The sequence below is a fragment of the Vipera ursinii genome, assembly GCF_947247035.1.
Source record: "Vipera ursinii genome assembly, chromosome: 4".
Lineage (NCBI taxonomy): Eukaryota > Metazoa > Chordata > Lepidosauria > Squamata > Viperidae > Vipera > Vipera ursinii.
The window spans coordinates 90,648,998-90,665,897 of NC_139514.1; the positions used below are offsets into that span (position 1 = coordinate 90,648,998).

General features: G+C 48.3%; 2 protein-coding genes across 4 annotated transcripts in view; one reads left to right on the forward strand and one right to left on the reverse strand.

Moving 5' to 3' along the window:
- TMCO3 (transmembrane and coiled-coil domains 3) overlaps nucleotides 1–3,787 on the reverse strand; it is a 28,154-nt gene extending 24,367 nt beyond the window's left edge. Inside the window, exons 1-2 of one of the 3 annotated variants that reach the window (XM_083363118.1) lie at nucleotides 3,724–3,787; nucleotides 2,998–3,214 (exon numbers count right to left, since the gene is read on the reverse strand). The gene's annotated coding sequence lies outside the window, so the exon portion shown is untranslated. Of the gene's footprint in view, nucleotides 1–2,997; nucleotides 3,600–3,723 lie in introns of those variants that run through there. The other 2 variants (XM_083363119.1, XM_083363117.1) reach the window with 2 other exon arrangements.
- A 694-nt stretch (nucleotides 3,788–4,481) lies between these two features.
- DCUN1D2 (defective in cullin neddylation 1 domain containing 2) overlaps nucleotides 4,482–16,900 on the forward strand; it is a 39,272-nt gene continuing 26,853 nt past the window's right edge. The window contains exons 1-2 of the mRNA XM_083361863.1: nucleotides 4,482–4,771; nucleotides 6,598–6,814. Of these exons, the coding sequence (XP_083217989.1) occupies nucleotides 4,769–4,771; nucleotides 6,598–6,814 (220 nt within the window). The 5' untranslated portion in view covers nucleotides 4,482–4,768. The remainder of the gene's footprint in view (nucleotides 4,772–6,597; nucleotides 6,815–16,900) is intronic.

Below are 16,900 nucleotides of genomic sequence, written 5' to 3' on the forward strand. Positions count from 1 at the left end.
ATGCACAGCTTATTCTCAAAATTCCAAAAGTACATCCACATACCGGTATGTAAAATATTTAAGATCACACTTAATTTATATTGTATGTTGCATTTAAATTCCCTATAGCATTACTATCATGTTTTTAGTAGCTAGTAACTTTTTTCTCTTTTCAGATTTTATTAATTTTTAAAAGTTACAACCTTTAAAGCTTAGTAAACGTTGTCTGAGTTCACATATTTAACATTAAATTCGTCAATATAAATCTATTCAATACTGCACAATCTAGTATTTTTTTCTTGATCTTCCTTTCTTCCCCATATTTTTTTCCTTTTCCCCTCATTAAACAATTATAGTTCTTAGTACTATTAATGCATACAAAATTAGGTATAGACAGCTTCATCATATTTTACTAATATTATAGAAGTAACAATAATATCAATTCATAAGTCAATATCCTGTTTTTCATGCTGTTATTTAAAATATCTTTGTCAGTTATGACTTTCTCAATATTAATTACATTTATATAGCTAAAAAATTTTTTTCATACCAATCCTCCTCTTATTTTCAAATTTCCCATATCAAAAGAAAGGGAAAAAATACTATGTTAATTCTAAATTCTTCCATTATAGAAATCTAGTTATATCTAAGGGTCATCCGTTCTTTTAATCATATTTGAACAAGTATATTAAAGAGATAATGCCCCCTCTGATAGATCAAATCCTGTGTTTTTTAAGTTTAACTCTTTCTTTCTTTGCCAAGCAGCTTTCCAGAACAGGGCAATTAAATTGCCCAAGAATCTTCTATTTTTGTGCAAGCTGCTTGGCATGAGAAAGACAGTTTAGGTAGATTTTTTTAGGGGGGGAACTCCACCCATCCACATTCCTTAAATATTTCCCCTGCCTGCTCTATGTTCCATTTTATAGACTCTTCTTCCTTGTCATCAGGTGTATTTTTGAGAAAGGAGTAAAAGGTCTTTTGTATTTTCATTGTTATAGGTAGGTCTTGGAGTATTTTATTTCTGTATGGCAGTCCATATTTCCCTTCTCCTATCTCCTCCATCTCTAGGTCTATTTCATCTGCTTCATCCTCTAATTTCTGGTTTATTTGTTCATACTTTGTAGCTGTTGTCTGGGAGTTTTCCAGTTGTAGCTTCAATTTGGAGATTTGGTCCTTTATGTCATTTAGGTTATTTTTAGGCTCATTATGGTTCCTTTTTATATCCTCTTTGTGTGCAAGAATTGTTTGATGAATTTGTTGTAGCATGTATTTGTTTTTTCTTGAGGCATCATTCCTAGAAATCCTCTAGTATCACTAGTCTCAGTAAGAGTGGAACAGAATTTCCTGTAGTTTTCTGGTCTTTATATATAACCTTTATCCATCCTAATAGCAATATTTTATAGTAGTCCTTTGCCTCAGGTATCCTGAAAATTATCAGTCAGGCAAGGTTGTAATCCCCAATGTTCCAAGTGTTCTAAATGTTCAACCTCCCTGGAGCCAGATGTATTCAAAAGTCAAATTTTCCTTTCTTTCCCACTAGCTCTTGAAATTAAAAGTCCAAGCTCAATAGGTATTTATAGTCCAATAAGGTCAGGATGATAAAAATGCCAAAATATTTTCCTTTATTTCCAGCTGTTCTCCCTTAACCTGAAATTCACCAAGTAGCGAAGGAGCTAGTTATAGTGCTATATTCAAATCCACCACTAGATGTTATTCAAAGTCCATTTTCCATTCTTAAAACAAAGGGTTGATTTCTTATACTTCTTATATTTCACCTCAGTATTTTTTCCCCAAACAGAAAATCTTAACAATTTATCTCAGCTTTCAGATGTATTAAAACTGTACCTTTGTATTACTTTCACTTCAGTATTATGTATTTTTGTCCCCCATAAAAAAATTAAAATGCCGCTTCTGTTCACATCTGGAGGTTTTAAGATTCTTGGGAGCCCTTCCCAGAAAATTCAGTTGTAAAATAGTAAAGGAAGGATCAATATTCTCACCCAGTCCAAACATGCTGTTTACGGTGTACTAATTAAGCTTTTGTTCTTCTGTTTTTGCAGCTAATGGCCACCGGCAGAGGTGTGACCAGTCTAGAGGGCTTTCCTTGGATTGAATGGAGAGACCGCTGTCTCCCTGTGATCAACAAGGCATCTCTCCTTCTTCATCGCCTCTTTGGGGCAACTTTAGGCCCTTTTCAGGGCCCCCAGCAAGGCCCAATCGGGCATGGAAGGCAGAGCCCTGCCTTCCTGCGTCCTGTCTCACCATGATGCAAAACCAAAAGTCCCCTATCATGTTTTTATCCTATCCAACTATTCCATATTTTCTTATTCTGTACTTGCCTTCATTTCTTTTATCAGATGGGCATTTTTTGACTAGAAATTCACATTTCTGCTTAACAGTTTTCTTCTTTATATTTGTCAAACCACTGAGACAATGCCTTCAAGATCTTCTTGTTCTACAGCATTTTTAGCCTTCAGTAAATATATGTATTCCTATAAAACATTTTAAATGTCATCTTCAAGCAAGATCACAATTCTTAACCATCCTCACTACTAATCTTGCAAACACTGGGAAAAAAGTAAACTGGTCTGTGACTTATCTAAACAGTCCCTTCAAAATTATGCATTGCCAGCTGCTATTGATTAACTTTGATAGCTGCTTGCACAGTTATTTGCTTAACACAGTCAGGATCTAAGCTTAAGGTACTACTAGAGACAGTGATGCAGTAAATTCATTATATTACAAATGGTATTTGTGACATGTTCGTTAGAACACCAGTTAAAGATGAATCGATTAGGTGTACGTGCATTTCTATATATAAAGAATAATTAAGGTTACCAGCTTCCTGTCTTTTTAATATTGATGGCCTATAAGACAGACGTTATTTATGTTAAGGACAATATAGTACAGAAGCATGTGTAAGACCGAAAACCAGCCTCCCATCCTAGTGCCTTTTAGGGGGCTTCCATCCCCACAGCCAGCAGAGTTGAGGATGATAATCATTGGTGGCCAACATACCTGTAAAGCACCACAGGGAGGAAGGCTGCTCAGGAGGCATTTCTCCCACATCTTCCAAAGTGAAGCTGCTGTAATGCACCCTCCATCGTATTTGAGGGTAGGCTTATCACCAGCGTCCTGGTAGGTCCAGGTTCAAAGAAAAACCAGTTTGGAGAACCCTCTTTTTTCCCTTTCCAGGGCATATTTGAAGGGGGGAGGGGGTAATGTCAGCTGCCTTCTACCAAAGATGAAGAGGAAGGGGAGGAAAGGGGCGTTTTGGGATTCCTTCGTCTGTTTCCACTCCCCCCGTCCCAATTAAAATCAGAATAAAAACCACTCCGACCTCTCCCTACCCTAGAAACACCTTGATGGTGCCACACACACCCCTCACCTTTCTTCACCCCTCAAACCCGGCCCCTACCGCTGTATTTGCACTCCCCCTTCTTTTCCCGGCTCCGCCGACGGACGAGTGACATCGCTTCACCCAGGAGAGTCCGAGCCACGTCCCCATCACCAAGCCCATTCCCCGCCCTTCCTCCTCCTGCTCTCAGGTGCCCAATGGTCCCTCAGCCCTCCCCCATCGGAGCGGACGGACTTTAAATGGCGCCGCCCTTTAAACCTAGGCCCACACCAGCCTTCGGCCCTCGCTCAGCCGCCCTGCAATCCCTGAGCAACACGCGAAACGCCCAGGGGAAGCAAACTCCGGACCACCTCCTAGCTGGTCCTAGCTGCTTGTCTGCCTCTTACCCGGCTTTTGCGCCTTTTGGGGATTGTAGTTTTCTGGCCTCTGGCTGCGGTGCGTTGTGGGAAATGTAGTGAACGGGAATGTGTGGTGCATTGTGGGAAGCAACACCATCCCCGAGCAGTACCAGTATATAGACATACGACAGTTAGAGTGAACGTTTTTTTTTGTAGGATTCATTGGCGCTCGTTTCCCCTTTTTAGCCACGGAGAGAAAACTGCCCTTACAAACGAGGGAATATTCCAAACTGTAAGTTTTGCTTTCATTCGGTAGCAGCGAAAAGATTAGGGAAGAGGTTATGCAGTTTCCGTATAAGTTCGTTCAGAGATCCTCGGTCAGCCTAGTTCAGGGGTCGGCAACCTCGGCTCTTTTATGACTCGTGGACTTCAACTCCCAGAATTCCTGAGCTGGCTCAGGAATTCTGGGAGTTGAAGTCCACGAGTCATAAAAGAGCCGAGGTTGCCGACCCCTGGCCTAGTTCTAGCGCTGAACGGAATCCGGGGGTGTGGGGGAGAGCCACCATAACCAATAGACTTGGGAGTGAAGAAAATATATATTTCTGTCCAATCACAACTGGATTAAAAGGTGAGTTATCCGCTGTTTTCTGCCCTCACGGTACGGGCAGGATACAATTGAATAAAATGAAAGCGGAAGCTGCAAGCTGCGCACAAGTCTACACATAAATCTACGCCACAGATGGTTAGGCCAGAAGGTCTCATGGGTAACGTAGTTTTTAGCTCTGGCTGGCCCCGCGTGAGTCTCCTCCGCCTCCTCCGGGTCCAAGTAGTTGTCAAGCGGGAGCGAGAGAAAAAGAAGAACGGGGCGCAGAGGGGCTTCTTGAAGCCGTACGGGGCGGGTGATGCTCGGCAGTTGAAACCCGCCAGCGGGAGAGGGGGGGGGGTGAGGAGGAGGAGGAGGAGAGAGGAAGAGAAGAGTAAAGGGAAAGACGAGCCGCGCGTGCGCAGAAACAAGCTGTACTGGCGGCAGCGGCAACAGCGGCGGCAGCGGCCGCGCTGGCGAGTGAAGTTGGGTGAAGGTGCTGCCGATAAAATGGTAGGTGGGCTGCGGGGGTCGGGGGGGGTGTCGGGTGGATTTCCCCGCTTGGAACGAACCCCTCCGCGCGCTCGGGGAAGGAGACGCGGGGGAGCGGTGAGGCAGGCTCCTCCTCTGTCCACGAGCAAAGGGGCAGAACGGCGGGCGCTCTTCTACTCGGGGCGCCCCCTCCCCGCCCGCCGCGTCATGGGGAGCTCGCGAGGGAGGGGGCAACGGGCGCGCAGGGCTGCGAGAGAGTTGCGCAGGGAAGCCTCCGCGGGACGCAACGCGGCGGCAGGGACGGGAGGGCTCCGCGGTTGCGTGGGGAAGGAGCTCCGGGCCGGGCAGGGAAAGCGCCGCCACCCTCGCCACGTACCTTTCCCTTTTTTGGGCAGGGGAGAAGGTGGCAGGTGGCTGTTGGCCGACCCTGTCCCGGCTTCCCCTGGCCCAAGCTTTATCTTCCTTTCGCTTTTTATAGACCGGCCGAGGAGCCCCATCTCCCGTGGATGCCCCCCGGGATCTTCACCTGTTCTCTCAGGAGCTGGAAAGCCCCCCCCCCTAGGGGAGGAAGGAGCCCACTCGGGTTGAATTTTCCCTTCTCCTCTCACAGGGTGAAATAGTTCCTTCGCTATTCCAGTCCCCAAACCTCTCCTTGCCCCCCCCCCCCCACCGCCACTTTTCTTTCCCTGACGTCCCTTTCGGTGAGTGTCTTCTTTGATGGAGAACAAAATTTAAAAGAAGATCCCTACTTGGGAGGAAAAACCCAAATTGCAACTCCCTCTCCTTTTTAAACGTGCCGTTCTGGTTTCTTGCAAGCCGTTTGGGTAACCCCCCTTGTCACCCAAAGAGAGTTAGGAAACCTAGAGTAATAAGAAATGGTGCATTCTTATGCGAAAATAGAAATTAAAAGAATTAAATATTAAGTTTGCATGGCAAATACAGAAATTAGGATCTTCATTTTATTACAGTGTCTTTTTTAAACGCACTTGTATCAAGAATGCTTCTTTTATGCAAATGAATCATAGTTGTGTAGGCCAAATTATGCTTGAAACTTGTTCGTTTTCTTAACTAAAATGATTTGTTTGCGGAGGGGCATTCTTTGTTGAAGAGTCTTCTTAAAGTGTGTAATAAATCTTAGGGTCCTATTGTTCAGAAATGCCATCAAAACCTATGTAGAAATATTGTATAAAATTATACATTGACATTATTTTATCTTGGCTGTGTTTTTATAGGGCATATTTAAAAATGTTACTTTTATAATGTAAAGCAATATTTATGAAGGGCTTACTCCTGAAATTGCTTTTTTTTACTTGCAGCGCCACTTTATATGGCAACTAATGTGTAATCCTGTGCATGACTATTTAGAATAAGGCACAAGTAATTGTGTATACATTTTCAGCTTTAAACTTCTGAATCTATCACAGTATAATCACATATTCATATTATATTAAGAATGGGATACTTTTGGTCATTTACTGTAGAGTTACCGGTATTGTAAAGATTCTTTCACTGAATGATTTGTGCATTTAATGGAAAGCCACTGTGTAAAAAGTTATGTCTTTTTACATGGAAAACTAGAGGCATAAAGTTAAGACTGAAATGAATTGCCCTCAGATTTTTAATTTGTGTGTTAAAAATATCTAGGTTCAGTTAATTTTTCAGTTTTCAAAAGAAAATTGTCTTTTACTGTAATGAAATAAGATATATTTATTTTTTTCTGAAATGAAATGTTATTACTCCAAAAAAAAGAATACAATATTTTTTAAAGACAGGCGATTTTAGTAAAATTCTGAAACAAACATCTGGATTAGCTTCATTGGCTTTCCTGCTTCTTTTGCATCCCAAAGCATAAGCTTAAATCGGCTCAGAAGGACAAGGTACGCCAGTTTATGGCAGTTACCCAGGCTGGTGAAAGGACTGCTATATACTGCTTAATGCAGAATGAGTGGAAACTAGAAGTGGCAACAGACAACTACTTCCAGAATCCAGACTTGTACTACAAAGAATCCATGAAAATTTCAGTAGACAGAAAGAAATTAGAACAATTGTATAACAGGTACAAAGGTAAGGTTTACTTCTTCACTTTTTCCTTTGAGCTTGATTTCCACTTGAGTTTACACCTTCAGGGGAAAAAAGGGCTACAGTTCTAGTATATTTACTAAGAAGTAAGCCCTACTGAACATAGTGGGACTTAGTTCTAGGTAAGCATGAACAATATCAAAGTATAAACATGAGTACAGTGATACCATCCTATGTGTGTATGGGTGTTTAGATAGTATAATTTATTAAATGTAAAACTGTTTCTCTAAAAAAAATCTAAAGTTTTAATTTAAAATATATAAACATCTGGGCACTAATGCAGATAGTCCTCAACTTACGACCACAAATGAGTCCCAAAATTATATTATTGTATTCCATCTCCTAGACCAGGGCTTTTCTAGCGGTGGTACACATACCACTCGTGGTACTTCATCACCTGGCAGGTAGTACGCGTAGAACAGGTTGAAAAGCCCTGTAAAAAAAGAAGTGTAAAAAATAGTGTAAAAGTGGTTGAGGTGAAGCAGCGGCAGCGCCGCACAGGCCTGTGGGAGAGTCAGCTGGAGCTGCGTGAGGTATCACCGGGATTCTGCTGAGAGTCCAGGATCGGTGCACACTGCTCCAGCTGATCGGCGGCAGCTTTGTGGGTGGCAGGCAGCCGCACGCAGTCTTAGGGCGGCGATTCGGCTGGAGCTGCGTGATGTTTGCCTGGGTTCTGCTGAAAGCCTAGGATCGGCATGTGCAGCTACAGCTGATCGGCAGCAGGTCTAGGATCTTTTGCCTCCTACCCTTGGCCATGCCTCCTCCTCCTTGAGCCTACCACCTCCTCCCATTTGCCTCCAGCCTTCCTCCTCAGAGCAACATGCAATTGCTGATAGGTGATTGCAGGGGTTTGGGTTTTTTTTGCTTCTGCAGTTGAAGGGGGGCATGGGGGATGTGTTGGGGTGCTAGTTGGTTATCCCCCCAAAGATTCCCTAACTTTAAAACAGCTCTTGGGTGGCAACAGTTATGCAACACGAGGGGCTCAGGAGAAAGAGATGCCGGCAATGCTAACTCCCATGAATGAGGGGCTCAGAGGCAGCTCCAAGCTGGGGAAGCGGGGGGGGGGAAGAGAAAGGAAATCAAACCTGATTGATAGAGAGCATAGTAACCCTGACCCTACTCAGCAGAGGGCAGATCACCATCATTCCCAGCCCAGCAGGGGTCTTCCTGCCGCACCATTGCAGACAAAGGGGGCCTCCAGTGAGGAGGAGGAAGAAAGTTTAAGCAAGCTTAGCAACCGGAGTGGGAATCCCCCCAAAACTAACGTGCTTCGTGGGTTACGTCCCAGCACGACAGAAGTGACCAAAACCTGCTGCATACACCCAGCAGCTGGGAATAAAAAGCAAATAGCGCCCCCCCCTCGCCAATCCTCAGCAGAAATTCTCACAACAATGAAAACCTTGGACAGCAGGAAGAACGCTGGCAGGCGGGTGTCTTGCTCCACTGTGGCTTGGGGATGGAAAGGGGGCCTGCGCTCTTCCTCCTGTCCGAGAATTTTGTTGTCGTGAGCATTTCTGTTGAGGATTGGCAGTGTGGGGGGGTGCTGTTTGGTTTTTATTCCCCCCTCCCCATCTGCTGGGTGGATGCAGCAGGTTTTGGTCACTTCTGTCGTGCTGGATGGTTATGTTTGTTTTGGGGGGGGATCCCAACTCTGGTTGCTAAGCTTGCTTAAACCCTCTTCCTCCTCACTAGATCCCTCCTTTGTCTGCAACAGTGGGGCAGGAAGACCTCTGCCAGGCTGGGGATGATGGTGATCTGCCCTCTGCGGAGTAGGGGCAGGGTTACTATGCTCCCTGTCAATCAGGTTTGATTTTCTTTCTCCCCCCCCCCCCGCTGCCTCCCCTGCTTGTAGCTGCCTCTGAGCCCCTCGTGCTGGATAACTGTTGCCACACAAGATCTGTTTTAAAGTTAGGGATAGCCAACTAGCACCACAACATGCTCCCACATGCCCCCACTTCAATGGCAGAAGCTGCACCCCCCCCCCCCAAAGCCCCTGCAATCACCTATTGGCTTCTTTGAGTCAATCAGAAGGAGAGAAGGGGATAGAACAATGCAAAGATTAATGTCAGAGAAACAGGCAGAAGTTTCCCATTAAAAGTGGTAAGTGGGGGTACAGATAGTCCTTGACCCATGACCACAATTGAGCACAAAAATTATGTTGCTAAGTGAGAAATTTTTAAATAAGTTTTGCCCCATTTTATGACTTCCCTTGCCACATTTATTAAGTGAATCACTGCAGTAGTTAAATTAGTAACAGAGTTCTTAAGTAAATATGGTTTCCCCATTGACTTTGCTTGTCAGAAGGTTGCAAAAGGGGATCACATGACTCAGGGACACTGTGACCGTCATAAATATGAATCAGTTGCCAAGCATCTGAATATAAATCACGAGACCCTGGGGATGCCACAATGGTCATAAGTGTGAAAAATGATCATGTCACTTTTTTCAGTGCTGTTGTAACTTTAAACAGTCACTAAGCAAACTGTGGTAAGTCGAGGAGGACTTATCACATTTTTCCTTTTTTTGGGGGGTCATCAGGTTTTTGACACCTTGCTAGGTTAAAAAGTTGAAAAGCACTGTCCTAGGACCTAGACCACCTGCTTGTACTACAAGCATAAATTGGATTGTCCTGAAAATGTGAACGCAGCTTAAACTTGTTACACCATTTTTATTAAATATTCCCAAAGATGCAATGTCCATATGAGTATTTTAGTTAAGATTGAGCAGTACGTTCCACTGAAAGCATTGCTGAAAGAGTTAATGTATAGCATTCACCAGACTAGATCCAGCAAGGAGTGCCTACTCCTATTTATAATGTTTCTTAATTTAGGTAAAGATAAATACATTTGTTAATAAGTATTTTCTTTTAAAGATCTAATCCAGGTAAAACATTGAATAATTTCTTATATGGATGTTCTGAAATATAGAATTACGTTCAACTATAAGAATGTCTCTGAGGTTGGAAGCTTTATTGAAACTCCTTTGTTAATTCTGCTTTTGAATTCATATTGCTGCAAACATTTTAGAAAATAATTCAGTTATCTCAGAGACAGTAAAGTGGTTACAAGGAATAAATCATAAATGGAACTCTTATATTTTTTTAACCATATGCTGATCATGGATTATAATAAATTATTGGATTGATGGGGTGATTATAATCCAATCAATTTTTCTCTGCCCTGTCTATTTCACAGGATTGTGACAATAAAATGAGAGGTAATCATACTTAGGATTCTAAGCTCCATTGAAGAGATTATAAATAGGATGAATGAATAACAAAATATTTTGAATACTCCTTTAGCTATATTGTATATTAATTCACATGCATATTTCTGGATAACAATTCAAATACCTAGTTTTCTTAGAAAAAGGTTCAGTCTTCAGTTCAGAAGTTCTTGTTTGTAGGATTGTACTTTGCCCATTGTGCTGCATACAGGGGTCTTCATAGCTAACAGAGGTCATTGCTGTTATCTTAATTCCTGAATATATTTCCTTGTTTCCTTGCAGCATTAAAAAAATCAAATCCACAAATATAATTATTTCCAAATATGGTTTATTTCTTCCCTTGCGATTAATTGATTTCTGTGCTAAACAAATTTTCTTTATTCAACGGGTATTTGTTAAAAAACTAAGAGAAGTGTGATTTATTTATTACTGATATACAGTTCAATGAATTTTTCAATGGCCTGAATGTAAAGGAAAAAAAGGAGACAAAAATGTACCTGTCTTATTGAATATTTATAGCTGTTTCACTGTTGAACTGTTCTTTATTTCCTTTCCTTTAATTTTTTTTCTGGAGGTATTGTACAGCTTTTTAGAAAGTCAATAAAACAAGAAAATGGGTTACTTTTTCAATTTCACTGCAGCCTCAGGTTAGTGAGGGTATGTTAAATTCATGATTATTTCATTTCCATTTCTCAGACATCCCTCAGTTATTCGGCAATACAACTATACATTTTGTGATACAAAATAATTTTATTACATTTATTTTTTAATCCTTGTATAGCTGCTGAGGATAAATGATAAATTATGAGTTTTCTATGTTTAGTCCTATCAGTGTTTTTTATATTCAAATGAGGGGGGGTACAGGTAGTCCTTGACTTACAGCAGTTCATCTAGTGATCATTTGAAGTTACCACAACACTGGGGAAAAAATTCAGATGCTTGGCAACTGATTCATATTTATGATGATTGCAGCAACCCAGGGTCATGTGATCATCTTTTGCAATTTTTTGACAAAAGTCAATGGGGAAGTCAGATTCATTTAACAACCATGTTACTAACTGAACAACTGCAGTGATTCATTTAACAACTGTGGTAAGAAAGATCACAAAAAGGTCATTTTATGTCTTGCTTAGCAACATAAATTTGTGGCTCAATTGTGGTTTTAAGTCGAGGACTATATAAAAAGTGAAAAAAAGATTACTTATGTTACACACTTAGTTATCTTTTTGAGTTAGTCATAATCCTTGTTTGTGATTTTAGTTCTTTTCCATAAAACTGGATTTCCGAGTATATTTCTGAGGAAATAAATCATAATGGCTGCATTTTATTTAATTTTTATCAAACATCTAAGAACAAGCTTCTTTTGGCTTTCCTCCCTCTGTATTTCCTTCCATGTATATTATATCTGCTCTGGAAAGTCCTGTAACTCTGAAATTGATTTGGAGATGCAATAAGTGGGAAGAGCTGAATATTAATTTCCACTGGTGGACAATCTTAAATCTCCAATAAGAAGATAAAAGTAATGAGAATGTGTTCATTAGTATTTGTAAATTTAGTTCTTTGTAAGGTATATATTTTTAAAAAGCATTAATGTCAAACTTCATAAAGGCACTGTGTTGGTGGAGGATTGAAAAGGACAATGGTGGACTGTAGGAAAGTTGTGCTATTCGGTGATTTCTGTGAACAGAAAATGAAAACAAATTAGACTCTGTGTCTGCCAAAGCTAACAGTACTGCCAAAGCAATCCTGTTTTTTCCAGTTTGTTGTAATAGTTAAGGTGTTAGCCTAGACAGGAGACTGTGAGTTCTAGTTTCACCTTAGGCATGAAAGCTGGCTAAGCATGTTGCTCTCTCTTGAGACAACCTACTTCACAGGCTTTTGTGGAGAAAATAGGACAAAGGAGTATTATGTATATTCACCACCTTGAGTTACTTATAAAGTACCGTATATACTTGAGTATAAGCCGAATTTTTCAGCCCACTTTTTGGGCTGAAAAATTCCACTTCGGCTTATACTCCAGTCAACAAAAAAAACTTACCGAGGACTTGTGCGCGGCCGAGGCTTTGGTGCTTCCGGGATCGCCCGCACCTCTCCCAAGCCACCGCCGTCCGAGACCTGCCGAAGTTTGGGGAGGTTTGGGGAGGTGCGCGCGCACCTCCCCAAACTCCGCGCCTTGCCTGCCTGCTTCTTTCCGCAGCGGAAAGAAGCAGGCAGGCAGGGCGCGGAGGAACGGAGACTTGCCGACGTTTGGGGAGGTTTGGGCGCCTCCCCAAACCTCGGCAGGTCTCCGTTCCTCCGCGCAGACCTGCCGACGTTTGGGGAGGTTTGGGCGCCTCCCCAAACCTCCCCAAACCTCGGCAGGTCTCCGTTCCTCCTGCCGACCTTTGGGGAGGTTTGGGCGCCTCCCCAAACCTCGGCAGGTCTCCGTTCCTCCGCGCAGACCTGCCGACGTTTGGGAAGGTTTGGGCGCTTCCCCAAACCTCCCCAGGTCTCCGTTCCTGTTTGGGGAGGTTTGGGCGCCTCCCCAAACCTCCCCAAACCTCGGCAGGTCTCCGTTCCTCCGCGCAGACCTGCCGACCTTTGGGGAGGTTTGGGCGCCTCCCCAAACGTCCCCAAACCTCGGCAGGTCTCCGTTCCTGTTTGGGGAGCTTTGGGCGCCTCCCCAAACCTCGGCAGGTCTCCGTTCCTCCGCGCAGACCTGCCGACCTTTGGGGAGGTTTGGGCGCCTCCCCAAACCTCCCCAAACCTCGGCAGGTCTCCGTTCCTGTTTGGGGAGGTTTGGGCGCCTCCCCAAACCTCCCCAAACCTCGGCAGGTCTCCGTTCCTCCGCGCAGACCTGCCGACCTTTGGGGAGGTTTGGGCGCCTCCCCAAACGTCCCCAAACCTCGGCAGGTCTCCGTTCCTGTTTGGGGAGGTTTGGGCGCCTCCCCAAACCTCCCCAAACCTCGGCAGGTCTCCGTTCCTCCGCGCAGACCTGCCGACCTTTGGGGAGGTTTGGGCGCCTCCCCAAACGTCCCCAAACCTCGGCAGGTCTCCGTTCCTGTTTGGGGAGGTTTGGGCGCCTCCCCAAACCTCCCCAAACCTCGGCAGGTCTCCGTTCCTCCGCGCAGACCTGCCGACCTTTGGGGAGGTTTGGGCGCCTCCCCAAACGTCCCCAAACCTCGGCAGGTCTCCGTTCCTGTTTGGGGAGGTTTGGGCGCCTCCCCAAACGTCCCCAAACCTCGGCAGGTCTCCGTTCCTCCGCGCAGACCTGCCGACCTTTGGGGAGGTTTGGGCGCCTCCCCAAACGTCCCCAAACCTCGGCAGGTCTCCGTTCCTGTTTGGGGAGGTTTGGGCGCCTCCCCAAACCTCCCCAAACCTCAGCAGGTCTCCGTTCCTCCGCGCAGACCTGCCGACCTTTGGGGAGGTTTGGGCGCCTCCCCAAACGTCCCCAAACCTCGGCAGGTCTCCGTTCCTCCGCGCAGACCTGCCGACCTTTGGGGAGGTTTGGGCGCCTCCCCAAACGTCCCCAAACCTCGGCAGGTCTCCGTTCCTGTTTGGGGAGGTTTGGGCGCCTCCCCAAACGTCCCCAAACCTCGGCAGGTCTCCGTTCCTCCGCGCAGACCTGCCGACCTTTGGGGAGGTTTGGGCGCCTCCCCAAACGTCCCCAAACCTCGGCAGGTCTCCGTTCCTGTTTGGGGAGGTTTGGGCGCCTCCCCAAACCTCGGCAGGTCTCCGTTCCTCCGTGCAGACCTGCCGACCTTTGGGGAGGTTTGGGCGCCTCCCCAAACGTCCCCAAACCTCGGCAGGTCTCCGTTCCTGTTTGGGGAGGTTTGGGCGCCTCCCCAAACGTCCCCAAACCTCGGCAGGTCTCCGTTCCTCCGCGCAGACCTGCCGACGTTTGGGGAGGTTTGGGCGCCTCCCCAAACCTCCCCAAACCTCGGCAGGTCTCCGTTCCTGTTTGGGGAGGTTTGGGCGCCTCCCCAAACCTCCCCAAACCTCGGCAGGTCTCCGTTCCTCCGCGCAGACCTGCCGACCTTTGGGGAGGTTTGGGCGCCTCCCCAAACGTCCCCAAACCTCGGCAGGTCTCCGTTCCTGTTTGGGGAGGTTTGGGCGCCTCCCCAAACGTCCCCAAACCTCGGCAGGTCTCCGTTCCTCCGCGCAGACCTGCCGACCTTTGGGGAGGTTTGGGCGCCTCCCCAAACGTCCCCAAACCTCGGCAGGTCTCCGTTCCTGTTTGGGGAGGTTTGGGCGCCTCCCCAAACCTCCCCAAACCTCGGCAGGTCTCCGTTCCTGTTTGGGGAGGTTTGGGCGCCTCCCCAAACCTCCCCAAACCTCGGCAGGTCTCCGTTCCTCCGCGCAGACCTGCCGACCTTTGGGGAGGTTTGGGCGCCTCCCCAAACGTCCCCAAACCTCGGCAGGTCTCCGTTCCTCCGCGCAGACCTGCCGACCTTTGGGGAGGTTTGGGCGCCTCCCCAAACGTCCCCAAACCTCGGCAGGTCTCCGTTCCTGTTTGGGGAGGTTTGGGCGCCTCCCCAAACGTCCCCAAACCTCGGCAGGTCTCCGTTCCTCCGCGCAGACCTGCCGACCTTTGGGGAGGTTTGGGCGCCTCCCCAAACGTCCCCAAACCTCGGCAGGTCTCCGTTCCTGTTTGGGGAGGTTTGGGCGCCTCCCCAAACCTCGGCAGGTCTCCGTTCCTCCGTGCAGACCTGCCGACCTTTGGGGAGGTTTGGGCGCCTCCCCAAACGTCCCCAAACCTCGGCAGGTCTCCGTTCCTGTTTGGGGAGGTTTGGGCGCCTCCCCAAACGTCCCCAAACCTCGGCAGGTCTCCGTTCCTCCGCGCAGACCTGCCGACGTTTGGGGAGGTTTGGGCGCCTCCCCAAACCTCCCCAAACCTCGGCAGGTCTCCGTTCCTGTTTGGGGAGGTTTGGGCGCCTCCCCAAACCTCCCCAAACCTCGGCAGGTCTCCGTTCCTCCGCGCAGACCTGCCGACCTTTGGGGAGGTTTGGGCGCCTCCCCAAACGTCCCCAAACCTCGGCAGGTCTCCGTTCCTGTTTGGGGAGGTTTGGGCGCCTCCCCAAACGTCCCCAAACCTCGGCAGGTCTCCGTTCCTCCGCGCAGACCTGCCGACCTTTGGGGAGGTTTGGGCGCCTCCCCAAACGTCCCCAAACCTCGGCAGGTCTCCGTTCCTGTTTGGGGAGGTTTGGGCGCCTCCCCAAACCTCCCCAAACCTCGGCAGGTCTCCGTTCCTCCGCGCAGACCTGCCGACCTTTGGGGAGGTTTGGGCGCCTCCCCAAACGTCCCCAAACCTCGGCAGGTCTCCGTTCCTCCGCGCAGACCTGCCGACCTTTGGGGAGGTTTGGGCGCCTCCCCAAACGTCCCCAAACCTCGGCAGGTCTCCGTTCCTGTTTGGGGAGGTTTGGGCGCCTCCCCAAACGTCCCCAAACCTCGGCAGGTCTCCGTTCCTCCGCGCAGACCTGCCGACCTTTGGGGAGGTTTGGGCGCCTCCCCAAACGTCCCCAAACCTCGGCAGGTCTCCGTTCCTGTTTGGGGAGGTTTGGGCGCCTCCCCAAACCTCCCCAAACCTCGGCAGGTCTCCGTTCCTCCGTGCAGACCTGCCGACCTTTGGGGAGGTTTGGGCGCCTCCCCAAACGTCCCCAAACCTCGGCAGGTCTCCGTTCCTGTTTGGGGAGCTTTGGGCGCCTCCCCAAACCTCCCCAAACCTCGGCAGGTCTCCGTTCCTCCGCGCAGACCTGCCGACGTTTGGGGAGGTTTGGGCGCCTCCCCAAACCTCCCCAAACCTCGGCAGGTCTCCGTTCCTGTTTGGGGAGGTTTGGGCGCCTCCCCAAACCTCCCCAAACCTCGGCAGGTCTCCGTTCCTCCGCGCAGACCTGCCGACCTTTGGGGAGGTTTGGGCGCCTCCCCAAACGTCCCCAAACCTCGGCAGGTCTCCGTTCCTGTTTGGGGAGGTTTGGGCGCCTCCCCAAACCTCCCCAAACCTCGGCAGGTCTCCGTTCCTCCGCGCAGACCTGCCGACCTTTGGGGAGGTTTGGGCGCCTCCCCAAACGTCCCCAAACCTCGGCAGGTCTCCGTTCCTGTTTGGGGAGGTTTGGGCGCCTCCCCAAACGTCCCCAAACCTCGGCAGGTCTCCGTTCCTCCGCGCAGACCTGCCGACCTTTGGGGAGGTTTGGGCGCCTCCCCAAACGTCCCCAAACCTCGGCAGGTCTCCGTTCCTGTTTGGGGAGGTTTGGGCGCCTCCCCAAACCTCCCCAAACCTCAGCAGGTCTCCGTTCCTCCGCGCAGACCTGCCGACCTTTGGGGAGGTTTGGGCGCCTCCCCAAACGTCCCCAAACCTCGGCAGGTCTCCGTTCCTCCGCGCAGACCTGCCGACCTTTGGGGAGGTTTGGGCGCCTCCCCAAACGTCCCCAAACCTCGGCAGGTCTCCGTTCCTGTTTGGGGAGGTTTGGGCGCCTCCCCAAACGTCCCCAAACCTCGGCAGGTCTCCGTTCCTCCGCGCAGACCTGCCGACCTTTGGGGAGGTTTGGGCGCCTCCCCAAACGTCCCCAAACCTCGGCAGGTCTCCGTTCCTGTTTGGGGAGGTTTGGGCGCCTCCCCAAACCTCGGCAGGTCTCCGTTCCTCCGTGCAGACCTGCCGACCTTTGGGGAGGTTTGGGCGCCTCCCCAAACGTCCCCAAACCTCGGCAGGTCTCCGTTCCTGTTTGGGGAGGTTTGGGCGCCTCCCCAAACGTCCCCAAACCTCGGCAGGTCTCCGTTCCTCCGCGCAGACCTGCCGACGTTTGGGGAGGTTTGGGCGCCTCCCCAAACCTCCCCAAACCTCGGCAGGTCTCCGTTCCTGTTTGGGGAGGT